Source organism: Stegostoma tigrinum, chromosome 11 (genome assembly GCF_030684315.1).
Source record: "Stegostoma tigrinum isolate sSteTig4 chromosome 11, sSteTig4.hap1, whole genome shotgun sequence".
NCBI classification, from domain to species: domain Eukaryota; kingdom Metazoa; phylum Chordata; class Chondrichthyes; order Orectolobiformes; family Stegostomatidae; genus Stegostoma; species Stegostoma tigrinum.
The window spans coordinates 62,480,200-62,493,386 of NC_081364.1; the positions used below are offsets into that span (position 1 = coordinate 62,480,200).

The 13,187-nt window shown below is 43.4% G+C and overlaps 1 protein-coding gene across 1 annotated transcript in view; it reads right to left on the reverse strand.

The window, feature by feature from the left end:
- LOC125460549 (MAP kinase-activated protein kinase 2-like) overlaps positions 1–12,718 on the reverse strand; it is a 119,880-nt gene extending 107,162 nt beyond the window's left edge. The window contains exon 1 of the mRNA XM_048548115.2: positions 12,349–12,718. Within this exon, the coding sequence (XP_048404072.1) occupies positions 12,349–12,576 (228 nt within the window). The 5' untranslated portion in view covers positions 12,577–12,718. The remainder of the gene's footprint in view (positions 1–12,348) is intronic.
- Between the last annotated feature and the right edge of the window lie 469 nt (positions 12,719–13,187).

Sequence of the window (13,187 nt, forward strand, 5' to 3'; positions counted from 1 at the left end):
GGATTAATTAATTGACTACCAACCACGTTGGAATCAATTATAGAGTCAGAGAGCACAGAAACAAACCCTTCGCTTCAACACATCCACATTGACCAGACATCCCAATCTGACCCAGTCCCATTTGCCAGCATTTGGCCCATATCCCTCTTAGCCCTTCCCAGTCATCTACACATCTAGATGCTTTTTAAATGTTGTAATTGTACCCATCTCCATCACTTCCTCTGGTAGCTTGTACCAGACATGCACCATCCTCTGCTTGATAAAAAGTTAGTCCTCGAGTCCTTTTCGAAATCTTTCCCCTCTCATCTTAAACGTATGCTCTCTAGTTTTGGACTCCACTACCCTGGGGACAAGGCCTTGACTATTCACAGTATCCTTGCTCCTCATGATTTTTTAAACCTCTATAATGTCATCCCTCAGTCTAGTTGTTGACAACTCACAGGCTGGTTGATCAGGTAAAAACTATATGTTGATGTTAACTGCACTATTATTTTCACAAAATGTCTAGTGCCAAAAAGATTTACCATTGCAACATTCAATATGATGATGTTCATATTTACTCATATCCCCAAAGTCATCATTGGCAAGTTCGTAGAGATAATGGGAACTGCAGATGCTGGAGAATCCAAGATAATAAAGTGTGAAGCTGGATGAAAACAGCAGGCCAAGCAGCATCTCAGGAGCACAAAAGCTGGCGTTTCGGGCCTAGACCCTTCAGCAGAGAGGGGGATGGGGTTAGGGTTCTGGAATAAATAGGGAGAGACGGGGAGGTGGACCGAAGATGGAGAGAAAAGAAGACAGGTGGAGAGGAGAGTATAGGTGGGGAGGGGATAGGTCAGTCCAAGGAATAGGGACAGGTCAAGGAGGTGGGATGAGGTTAGAAGGTAGGAGATGGAGGTGCGGCTTGGCTTAAGCCCAATGTGTCAATTGCTCAAATTCCACCATCTGCCGTGTTGGGATTCAGAGGTCCAGGAAGGTGAGGGATGTGCTGGAGATGGCCCAGGTGAACTGAAGGTTGGGGTGGAAGGTCATCTCTATTATGGGAGGAAGGGATGGGTGACAGGAAGAACAGGTTAGGGAGGCAGAGACAGGCTGGACTGGTTTTGGGATGCAGTGGGTAGAGGGGAAGAGCTGGGCTGGTTTTGGGATGCGGTGGGGGAAGGGGAGATTTTGAAGCTGATGAAGTCCACATTGATACCATTGAGCTGCAGGGTTCCCAAGCGGAATATGAGTTGCTGTTCCTGCAACCTTCGGGTGGCATCATTGTGGCACTGCAGGAGGCCCATGATGGACATGTCATCTAAAGAATGGGAGGGGGAGTGGAAACGGTTTGCGACTGGGAGGTGCAGTCGTTTACTGCGAACCGAGCGGAGGTGTTCTGCAAAGCGGTCCCCAATCCTCCGCTTGGTTTCCCCAATGTAGAGGAAGCCACACTGAGTACAGTGGATGCAGTATACCACATTGGCAGATGTGCAGGTGAACCTCTGCTTACTATGGAAAGTCATCTTGGGGCCTGGGATAGGGGTGAGGGAGGAGGTGTGGGGGCAAGTGGAGCACTTCCTGTGGTTGCAGGGGAAGGTGCCGAGTGTGGTGGGGTTGGAGGGCAGTGTGGAGCGAATAAGGGAGTCACGGAGAGAGTGGTCTCTCCGGAAAGCAGACAAGGGTGGGGATGGAAAAATGTCTAAGGTGGTAGGGTCGGATTGTAGATGGCGGAGGTGTCGGAGGATGATGCGTTGTATCTGGAGGTTGGTGGTGTGGTGTGTGAGAATGAGGGGGATCCTCTTTGGGCGGTTGTGGCGGGGGCGGGGTGTGAAGGATGTGTTGCGGGAAATGCGGGAGACGCGGTCAAGGGCGTTCTCAACCACAGTGGGGGGAAAGTTGCGGTCCTTCAAGAACTTGGACATCTGGGATGTGCGGGAGTGGAGTGTCTCATCGTGGGAGCAGATGCGGCGGAGGCGGAGGAATTGGGAATAGGGGATGGAATTTTTGCAGGAGGGTGGGTGGGAGGAGGTGTATTCTAGGTAGCTGTGGGAGTCGGTGGCTTGAAGTGGACATCAGTTACAAGCTGGTTGCCTGAGATGGAGACAGAGGTCCAGGAAGGTGAGGGATGTGCTGGAGATGGCCCAGGTGAACTGAAGGTTGGGGTGGAAGGTCATCTCTATTATGAGCAAGAAAACTGATGCTTTTGTGTATAAGCCTTTTGTCCTTACCACATATGATTGAACAAAGACTAAGTTTAATCTCCATAAAATGTAGAATTAAAATATTTTAGTCTCTATACGTACCTTTAAATCCATGGCAACTGCCTAACTGGAGTTACTTGCCAATGAATGACTTAAGATTTGAAGGTGTCCTCCCCTACATTTACTTTAAGATTTTATAGTTCTTGTCTATCAGCCTGTATACACTTCAACTATCCCTTCAAATTTTAGTAAGATTATTAACTTTTCAAAAGTAGGGTGAAAATCCAATCTATGTTACTTTGAAACAATTAATTTTCCCTGTGCATCATAACCACCTAAAATATTAATTCTTGTCTAACACTCTGTTTAGCTACATCAGGTTTTATTAAGGGGTTAAAACATCCTGAGTACATGACAGGTCTCCACTGTTCCCATTGTGGCCTCCTCTACATCAGGGAAACCAAGAGGAGGCTTGGGACGCACTTTGCGGAACACCTACACTCTGTTCACAACAAACAACTACACCTCCCAGTCACGAGCCATTTCAACTCCACCCCCTTCCTGACCCCCCCTTCCCCGACCCCACTCCTCGGACGACACGTCCATCCTGAGCCTCTTGCATTGCCACCCGAAAGCTGCAGGAATAGCATGTCATATTTCGCTTGGGAACCCTGCAGCCCAAGGGTATCAATGTGGACTTCAAAAGTTTCAAAATCTCCCCTGCCCTGACCGTATCCCAAAACCAGCCCAGCTAGTCCCCGCCTCCCTAACCATTCCTACCACCTCAAGCCCCACCCCCATCTCCTACCCACTGACCTCATCTTGCTTCCTTGACATGTCCGTCCTCCCTGGACCGACCTATCCCCTCCTTAACTCCCCACCTACATTTACCTTCACTGGCTCTAACCCCGCCTCTTTGACCTGTGTCTCCTCTCACCCTATCTTCTCCTTTATCCATCTTCTTTCCGCCTCCTCCTCTCTCCCTATTTATTTCAGAATCCCCTTCCCCTCCCCCATTTCTGAAGAAGGGTCATGACCCGAAACATCAAACTTTCCTGCTCCTCTGATGCTGCTTGGCCTGCTGTGTTCATCCAGCTTCAGACCATGTTATCTCAGATTCTCCAGCATCGGTAGTTCCTACTAACACATGACAGGTCAATTGACTTTCCAAAAATAACTGCCCATCATGTCAAGTGGTTTGTGCTCATTTCATAGAAAGTTTACTCATTAGTACATTAACCACATTAGTGCTTAGATATGTCTTCACATATTATACATGGAATTAGCCATTACATCTCGTTCTTGTATATACACTTTAACCTTGCACTGATCTTCATTAAAGATGATATTTTAAACAAACTATTTGTCCCACATATCGTTGAAAGTATCATATTACAGCACCAACTGCCGAACATGGTTCAAATCAATGAGCCCTTGACTTTGTCAACAACTAAAGGCTTTTGTAGTATCCTTCCAAAATTTATTATCATCCTCCAGAGATGACATTGATAGACTTTGTTGGAAATGTGACATCAGAGGAGTAAAAAAACCACCAAATGACTCAATCCTGCAAGCACCAACTGTCCCACAAGACAGAACCTGCTCATGCGTAGAAATATTCAGCCATCTCAGAACTCAAACTGGACTAGAAAATGAGTCATGCTTGATCTCAAAGGACTGCTTGACAAGATCTGCTAGCACACAGCTAAGGTAGCCCATGACTAGCACAACAGCACACGGTTAAAGAGGCCCTCGACTAATATTCAGCACAGGGCTAAAACTCCTTGTCGCCTGTCCACATTCATCGTTATCTTCAACTTCTCTCTCTGAACACTCTTCATTTTGCATCAGTTTGAGCATCCTGGCTTTGCACATTGGGAAGTTCACTAGATAATGATATGCCGAGACACCCTCAGAGTTCCTTGGGCTTTCCTGGAATTAATTTGTCTATTATTTCTGCTCAAAACTTAACTTCTGCTGTAATACAGATCTTCTAAAATGTATTTTTCTTCTTCATTTTGCCTATTGCATCAAGAGATTGATGTATTTTGGGATCTGGGAACCATTGAGCCTTCATATCACTGAAGAATGTATCAGCTCTGCAAAGGTTCGAAGAAATACTATTTACCCCCACATTTAAAAAAATAACAGGAGGCAACATCCAAAAGGATCTTCCTCTTCGAGAATCAAAAATCAGAAACAACAAGCAGTCAGTTTGTGCAATTACCTTGTTTTTGAAAATCGATCAAGTTTAAATGAACACCTTTCTAAGATGTCTCATAGAAGGCAAACCTCCAGTCTAACAGGCATCGACACAAAACATTGGGGTAGGAAGCATCACAAAAAGGAAAAACAATCATTACAAAGATGGGCATTAAGTTAAAATCCTAGGAACAAATCAACACACTGTTTAAATCCAGATAAAAAGCTTCACCCCAAAGATTGCATAGGTAGAGGGCACAGTGCATCGGTGGCATTGGGGAAGTGGGTCACATTTTTAACATAGATAGAGTATGACTGGGAAGTCCTGCTTTTTTATAGTAATACAAAAAGTGAATTTCAAACTGAAGGGTTGATCTACACACAAAACCGCTTTACTTCGATGCAAATGCATATTAGTAGCTTTGAAGAAAACATTAATCGTAACGCTGGAATAGTGGCTACCTTATAAACTTCCATTCAGAGACAGTTCGCACACTTACACTCAGACCAATCTGTTGAAGCATGTGTCAGATCTTAAAAATATCTCAGGCAGCTGCTGAATGTGGTAAACCTCGAAGCAGGCAGAGCTGATACACCTTGCTAATGCATTGCAGTACAGGAAGAAGCGTTTGGCAATATCTTGTCAGGGTCACAGCAAAGGCAATAAGCAAGAAAGTCAGGATGGATGCTGACAATACCAGGATAGTAAGCCCCATAATTCTTTCTCTGACTATCTGATGGGCCCCTAGTGTGCTCACCCAGTCAGTTTTAGAGGTGGTAGTAAACAATTTAAATCATTTAAGCAAACAAAAGAGGAAGTACAAATTTCAATCACTGTGCATGCGCACATCTGAAATACTATGTGCACTTCTGGTTGCCACTTGACTGCACTAGGGAGGACGCAAAGGAGATTCTCCTGGATGTTGTCTGGGCTGAAAAGTCTCAGTTACATGGAGAGAATGGATAGGCTGGGTTTGTTTTCCTTGGAGCAGAGGGAGGCTGATAAAAGACCTGATTGACGCCACAAAATTATGACAGGCACAGATGGAGCAGATCATGAGAATCTTTTCCCCATGGAAGACATATCTGAGACCAGTGGACATATGTCTAAAGTGAGGAGTAAGAGGTATAGAGGAGACCTGAGAAACCCTTTTTTCATCCAGAGGATGGTAGAAATATGGAATGTCCTGTCTCAGCGGTGGGGGCAGGTACTCTGATACTATTTAAGAAGCATCCGGATTAGCACATAAAATGCCACAATATACAGACCATGTGCAAGTAAATGGGATTAGTGTAATCTGGTGTTTGTCAGCATAGACATGGTGGGCTGAAGGGCCTGCTTCTGTGCTGTATGGCTCCATGACACAATGAAAGTATCTATTTCATACTTGCATGCTCATTTTTAAATGGTTTTCTCTATCTGCCCTTCCCAAAACATCTGGAATGGGCAAAAAAAAACTGCAAGAGCTAATAAAGTGAAAAAGGAGGTACTCTAGAATCAGAAAATTAACAGCACAGGATGAGACCATCTAATTGTCCTACCAGTGCTAACTTTTTGAAAATGTTAACATATTGAGTGCATTCCTTTGCTCTTTTCCTGATCCTGCAAACATTCACATTTGAGTATTTATCCAATTCCTGTTTGAAATCTATTTTTGAACTTGCTTCCACTGTCCTTTCTGACAATGCACTCCAGATCTTGCATTTTATTTTACACAGCACTTCTTGTGTGACAGAATCACATCCAGGGATATGCCACGAATGAAGCGTTCCGGTACTCATGCCTGAACTATGAAATTAGAGACTGCTGGCTCCAATATTTAAATAGACAAATTAAGTAAAGCAAGCAAGGGGACAATTAGCTCAGTTGGCAGCATGGCAGTGTGATGCCAACAGCACCGATTCCATTGCCACATTGGCTGAGATTATCATGTAGGCTCAACTTTCACAATCTTATCACTTGCCTGCAGTGTGGTGACCCTCAGCTTAAACTAACCCCAGTTGTCTCTCTCTAACAAGGCAGTCTTCTAGGACTAAGGCAACTTTATCTTCACCTAGGTGGAGCTGATTACTTTTTCCTGCTTTTGATTTCCACACAAGTTATAATGCTATGCTACACATCTAATTAGTTACATTTCAAGTCAAGGCAATCTTTTAAGGCATTTGTGATAGAGATAATGGGAACTGCAGATGCTGGAGAATCTGACATAACAAAGTGTTGAGCTGGATGAACACTGCAGGCCAAGCAGGATCTCAGGAGCACAAAAGTTGACATTTCAGGCCTAGACCCTTCATCAGAAATGGGGGAGGGGGGAAGAGGGTTCTGAAATAAATAGGGAGGGGGCGGGAGGCTGATCGAAGATGGATAGAGGAGAAGATAGGTGGAGAGGAGACAGACAAGTTAAAGGGGCAGAGATGGAGCCTGTAGAGGTGAGTATAGGTGGGGAGGTAGGGAGGGATAGGTCAAAGGAGCAGGATGACGTTAGGAGGTAGGAAATGGAGATGCAGCTTGAGGTGGGAGGAGGGGATAGGTGAGAGGAAGAACAGGTTAGGAAGGCGGGGACAAGCTGGGCTGGTTTTGGGATGCAGTGGGGGGAGGGGAGATTTTGTAGCTTGTGAAATCCACATTGATACCATTGGGCTGCAGGGTTCCTAAGCGGAATATGAGTTGCTGTTGCTGCAACCTTCGGGTGGCATCGTTGTGGCACTGCAGGGGGCCCAGGATGGACATGTCATCTAAGGAATGCGAGGGGGAGTTGAAATGGTTCGCGACTGGGAGGTACACTTGTTTATTGCGAACCGAGCATAGGTGTTCTGCAAAGCGGTCCCCAAGCCTCCGCTTGGTTTCCAGGAACAGCAACTCATCTTCTGCTTGGGAACCCTGCAGCCCAATGGTATCAATGTGGATTTCACAAGCTTCAAAATCTACCCTCCCCCTACTGCATCCCAAAACCAGCCCAGCTCATCCCTGCCTCCCTAACCTGTTCTTCCTCTCACTTATCCCTTCCTCCCACCTCAAGCTGCATCTCCATTTCCTACCTCCTAACCTCATCCTGCTCCCTTGACCTATCCCTCCCTACCTCCCCACCTATACTCACCTCGACAGGCTCCATCCCTGCCCCTTTAACTTGTCTGTATCCTCTCCACCTATCTTCTCCTCTATCCATCTTTGATTCATCTCCCCCCTCTCCCTATTTATTTCAGAACCCTCTCCCCATCCCCCTCTCTGATGAAGGGTCTGGGCCCGAAACATCAGTTTTTGTGCTCCTAAGATGCTGCTTGGCCTGCTGCATTCATCCAGCCTCACACTTTGTTTTCTCTTTTAAGGCTTTTGCCTTCATTTTACCCTCATAGCCCCCACATTCTTATTGCCAAGACCAACTCATGTATTCCCTATGCTTTAGGATGGGATGGACAGATAGCTCAGACAACTGTTGACCTAATTAAGATGTGGCTGATGAGATCAGCTTCATGGAGCTCCTGACGCAATTTTCTCTTCTCCCAGTCTCTATTTACAACTCCCGCCTCAAAGAAGAACCTCAGAAACAGAACAATGAGAGGAACAAATCATGAATGATATTTGCTCCCCTTTAGCCTGATTTTTAAAAGTGTCAAGTTTTAAAACATTAACTATTTTGTTGACGTTAGCTTCTTCTTCAAACTGAAATAGATGCTGAGGGCAATTTTTAAGCAGTTGCAACTAAAACAATATTAAAAAGGGAAGTTCAAATTTCCAGTCAGGAACAGCACAGAAATTCTCTCAGGCTGGACTTCCCCTCAAACTGCTCCCACCACCAGTCACAGCCCTCCAGTACTCACAGTTATACATGTCATTCAAACATAAAATAGACAAAACAAAAAATGTTTAACCACAGTCTCAATTTAGGATAGGAGATATAATTTTACTACTTTTGTGTTTTAGAAAGCTCAGAGACAAAAGAATTTTAAATAATAGTGACAGCACTAATTTTACCCTCAATTACTAACACAATCTGTGAAACACCATTGATAAATCTTCAATGTTTCAATTCTGGCCATCAATCAGGCAAATAACCAGCATGTTGCTCATATTCAGAGACATCTGCTGCACCATTTGCCTTAATGGAACTGAACCGTAACAAAGCTAAAACAGTGGGGGAAGGGGAGTTGAAAACAGGCCAAGCAATTCACGGGCTCATTCTCCAATCACCAGGTTGCTTAAACAGTTAGAAATATCACTATTACTTAACAAACATGCTGAATTGAACCAATCCAAGCTTCACTTGTTATTCTGATTGAATTTACTGAGTTGCAGCACGAATACATTCTGCTAGGTACTGACAGCTCCCATAAACCAATTACTTACTGAGCAAACAAGGTGTTCCCAGATTTGATCCCAAAATTAGGGTCATGGAATCAAGAATAGACCATTCAACTCCTTGAGCCTACACCACCATTCACCATTCTATAACATGGGGTTAGGAATAAGTTATTAGCTTGGATAGAAGATTAGCTTACAAACAAAAATAGTGAGTCAGGATAAATGGTTCTTTTACTGGTCGACAACTATTGAATCTATTGGGATGACAGAGGATTTGGTCCTTGGGCCCCAACTATTTACAATCCGTATGAATGACTTGGATGGAAGAATAGATGGCTATAGCCAAATTTGTAAATGACACCAAAATAAAAATAGTAAAATGTAATAAAAAAGGCAAATAGAATTTTAACATTACTAAATGGAGAGTATAAAAACAAGCATTATTCCAACAGTACAAGGTGTTGGTGAGATTGAACTACAGTTTTGATCCCCTTACATGAGGAAAAATGAGATTGTTTTGGAGGCAGTTTAAAGAAGGCTTATTAAATTAATTCTGGAGATGTATGCGAGAAAAGATGCTTGTGAGAAAAGATTGAGCAATTTAGGCCTACACTCACTAGAGTTTAGAAAATGAGAGAAGATTCTCTCTTTAGCATCTTGTACACATCAAAGTAGCAATAGAGATGATGTGTCTTCTTATGGGTAAATCTAGAATGAGAGATCATAGTTTTAGGATAAGGGGTGATTGATTTAAATCAGATGAGGAGAAGTTACTTTTCACAAAGAATTATAAATCTGTGGAGCCCACTACCCAGAGTGTGGTGGATGATGGGACATTAAGTAAACTCAAGGAGATAGACAGATTTTTAGTTAGTAATGAGTTGAAGGATAACAAACAACAGATGGAAAATTGGAATTAAGGCCAAGATGAAATCAGCTACGCTCATTGAATCCCTATTGTATGGAAGCAGGCCATTCTGTCCATCTGGTCCACACTGACCCTCCAAAGAGCACTCCACCCAAACCCACTGCCCCTACCTTATCTCTGTAATCCTGCTTTCCTGGACACTATTAGCCATGCTAAATTGCCCATCTATCTATATCTTTGAACTGAGAGAGGAAACTGGACCATCCAGAGGAAACCCATGTAGGTACAGGGAGAACGTTGTGTGGAGTTTGCACAGTCACTCGAGGATAGAATTGAACCCAGGTGCTGTCAGGCAACAGCACTAAGTTAACTTGGATTGCATTTACTGTTTTTTACTTCAAACTCCGAACATCTTTGTGTGCAGAATTTATCTTCTAAATCTACTAGCTCTGTTTTAATCAAAATTCAAAAAACCTTAACTAAAGTCCCTCCTCAGCCTACATTTCGGATAAAAGCCATTGTTGTAATATTTGTAAAGATCAAGGAATTAATTGTTATCCGCACAAATATCCCTAGGGTGCTACATTCATTGTTACATTGCAGTCATTGAGTCACAGAGGTCTACAACTGAGAAAAGTGTCCTTCAGCCCATTGAGACTAAAACAACCACCTGTTCTAATCCTATTTTCCAGCACTTGGCCGATAACTTTGTGGGCATTGGCATTGCGATTGTACAGTAAACGCTTCTTAAATGTTATGGTATCTCACTCTACTACCCTCTGGGTGAAAAACATTTGCCTCACAACCCCTCTAAACCTCCTGTCCCTTACTTAAATCCCAGTCATTAATCCCTCCACCAAGGGTAAAGTTCCTTCCTGTCTACCTTATGTACACCCTTTATAATTTTATACAACTCATACATGTCCCCCCTCAGCCGCCTCTGCAAAACAACCCCAGTCTTCACAATCTCTCTTCATAAACTAAAACTGTCTAGCCCAGGCAACACGTTCCAAGTAACAATGTATCAGTTTATCAGCTGGATAGCTGAGAGAAACATACTCTTAAAACTGTAGTGGCAGTGGATGCCAGTGAGATCAAAAATGATTTTGAGAGAGAGAGGGAGAGAAAGTGTGAGGGAGTGAGTGAGAATAAATTGAATTATGTGAATAAACAGCAATAAACATGCAGCTCCAGTTACTGTTGGATTAGGAGGTGGACTGATATTCAGTAGTTTTTGAAACGACACTAGTGGAAAAAAAAGGGTCGTCTACTTACTGTTGGCAGAAGAGGAATTGTTAAATTTGGTTAAAGCTGGGAGTTTAAGGAGGGCTATAGCAAATACCCTGATCCAATTTTTGAAACGCCCAATGCCAAAACAAACATCAACATATATGACATGAATGTCAAAGCCAGAGAAAGGAATCAGGTGAGCTTGTTAACGATCTCATAATAAGTTTGAAAAAATTAATAATGCGTTAAAAATGCATTAATTCAAGGAAATATATAAAACATTAATAGATCAGTTCATTTGGGATTCTGTACACTCTGAAGTGAAAAAAGATTTACTTAGAAAAGATTAAATTACAATATCACAAGCTATAAACACTGCAAGAACACATGAAGCCACAGAGTAGACAGATGAAAATACTGAAAGCCCAAATGGCTGGCTTACAGTAAGCAGCAATAAAAAACCCTAATGCTTGAAAGAAAGATGCACATGAACTGTCATAAATCACACGTTCACAGGCAGACAGAAAATTGTAATTACTTTGAATTTAAGGGAACAGCGAAACATAACTTAGTTTATGAAACTGCTTATGGTTTAACCTTGTCACACTGGTAACTTCTGAGAGTTTACACTTTCAAACTAAATACATCTGTCATTTCCAAAGTATATTGCCTAGCAACTGCACACGATACTCCAGTTGTAGTCTAATCAGGGCTTTGAATAGACTAATGTTATCCAGTAGAAACTGCTGACTAACTACAAATGAAACTTCAGCAACACTCAATCCATACAATACTAATAAATGTATTGTATTATATGTTTACCTCAAACACTACTATTCATAATAATTGAACAACACTTCACCTTCTTTCCATTCATACCATTTGGCAAATGCAGAAAAGATTAACGTTCACAAACATCACCTGACAAATGTGAGTACACCAGTCACATCCCAACCATGTTATCTATTGCTCATTTGTTTATTTATTAATGTGAAATTCAATTAACCATATCTTGGCTCCAATTAGCCATATGTGTCCAGTAACTAGTGTATTGACCAGTGCTAGGACAGATGAGATAAATCCCTTTCCTTTATATTCTGGTCATTCAGGTATGAAAAAAATGTGATTGTCCTGGAGAAAGGATGCAGCCTTTGCGAATCTTAGTAGCTCCGTTTATGCTACAAATTAGCACCAGGTCAACCATTCGCTCTGGTCAGGCACAGGAAGACGGAACTAGCAGAACCAGGGCAGTATCTCAACAGACCAATCCCCTTTCTTTGGCATCTGCACACAGGGGGCCATGGGGAAAAAGCCCAGCTCCTGGCAGTTGTTTAGCAGACAGGAAGAGGCTGGAGTAATTTCACAGATTGAGCAATTATTTCCTTTTTTTTCTTTTGCGTGTCAGACATGTCCCTATCTAACATGGGTCGGAATTTTTAAATCCTAGTACTTAGAGTTTTTTTTCTTTTAATATCAAAGTTCCTTCAAACTTTCTTTTCCCGCTGAAGGGAATATGTCCCAGCAATGACCATAATCTCTCCTGTATCACACAGAACAAACTGTACCTTCAGGGCGCACTTCTCTCCTGTTTTCTTGTGGATACACTCCAAGACTTTGCCATTGACTCCCAGCCCCAGGACGTTAGTGGACACTCGGTAATCATCAGTGATGGCATTCTTCTTGATCTCGGGCCGGGACGGTGGGTGGTTGAGGTGGCTCGGGGCTCCGGCTCCAGCTGCTTTACTCAATTTAGCGGGCGATAACGGGGCTGAGTCGTTACCGTTGTGAAGCATGGTGAACGCAGCTCAATCAGAGTGAGCAGCCAGCGGGGGACATAGAGGGAGGGAGGGCTTGCGGGCTCCGACTGGAAATGAACCTAGTGTCCGGACTCCGCCGGGGGGGGGGGGGGCGAGAGGCTGCTGCTTCTCGCCCAGCCTCGGGACTCCACGATCAGCTGATTTCCTGAACACGTCAGTCCTCAGAGCTCAGGGCAAGGTCATACAGCAGCTCGGAGGTGGAAGTCAGCCCCAGGCCGAGTATAAAAGAAAAGCAGCTAAAGAGGTGAAGCATATACATTCACACACATACGTATATAGACAACTCCCTCCCTCTTTCTCCTAACTTCCCTTGTAATCATCTTCGGAAATGGTTAACCCAGATATCCGAGAACGCTGTCATCCTGACCAGTGAAGTATTTATCTAACTTTCTTGTTGTTGCCAGAATTCATTTGCGAGGTAGTGCCGCTTCATCACTGTGAGACTGACTGACTCACTCGGCCACAATGCACGCTAGTCACTGTGGTGTCTCTACCTGCAGTCAGTGTGATCTTTCACCTAATAAGATGTGTCTGAATGCAAAGGCAAATGGAAATTTTATTTGGTTAATACCAATAATACTTTCCCA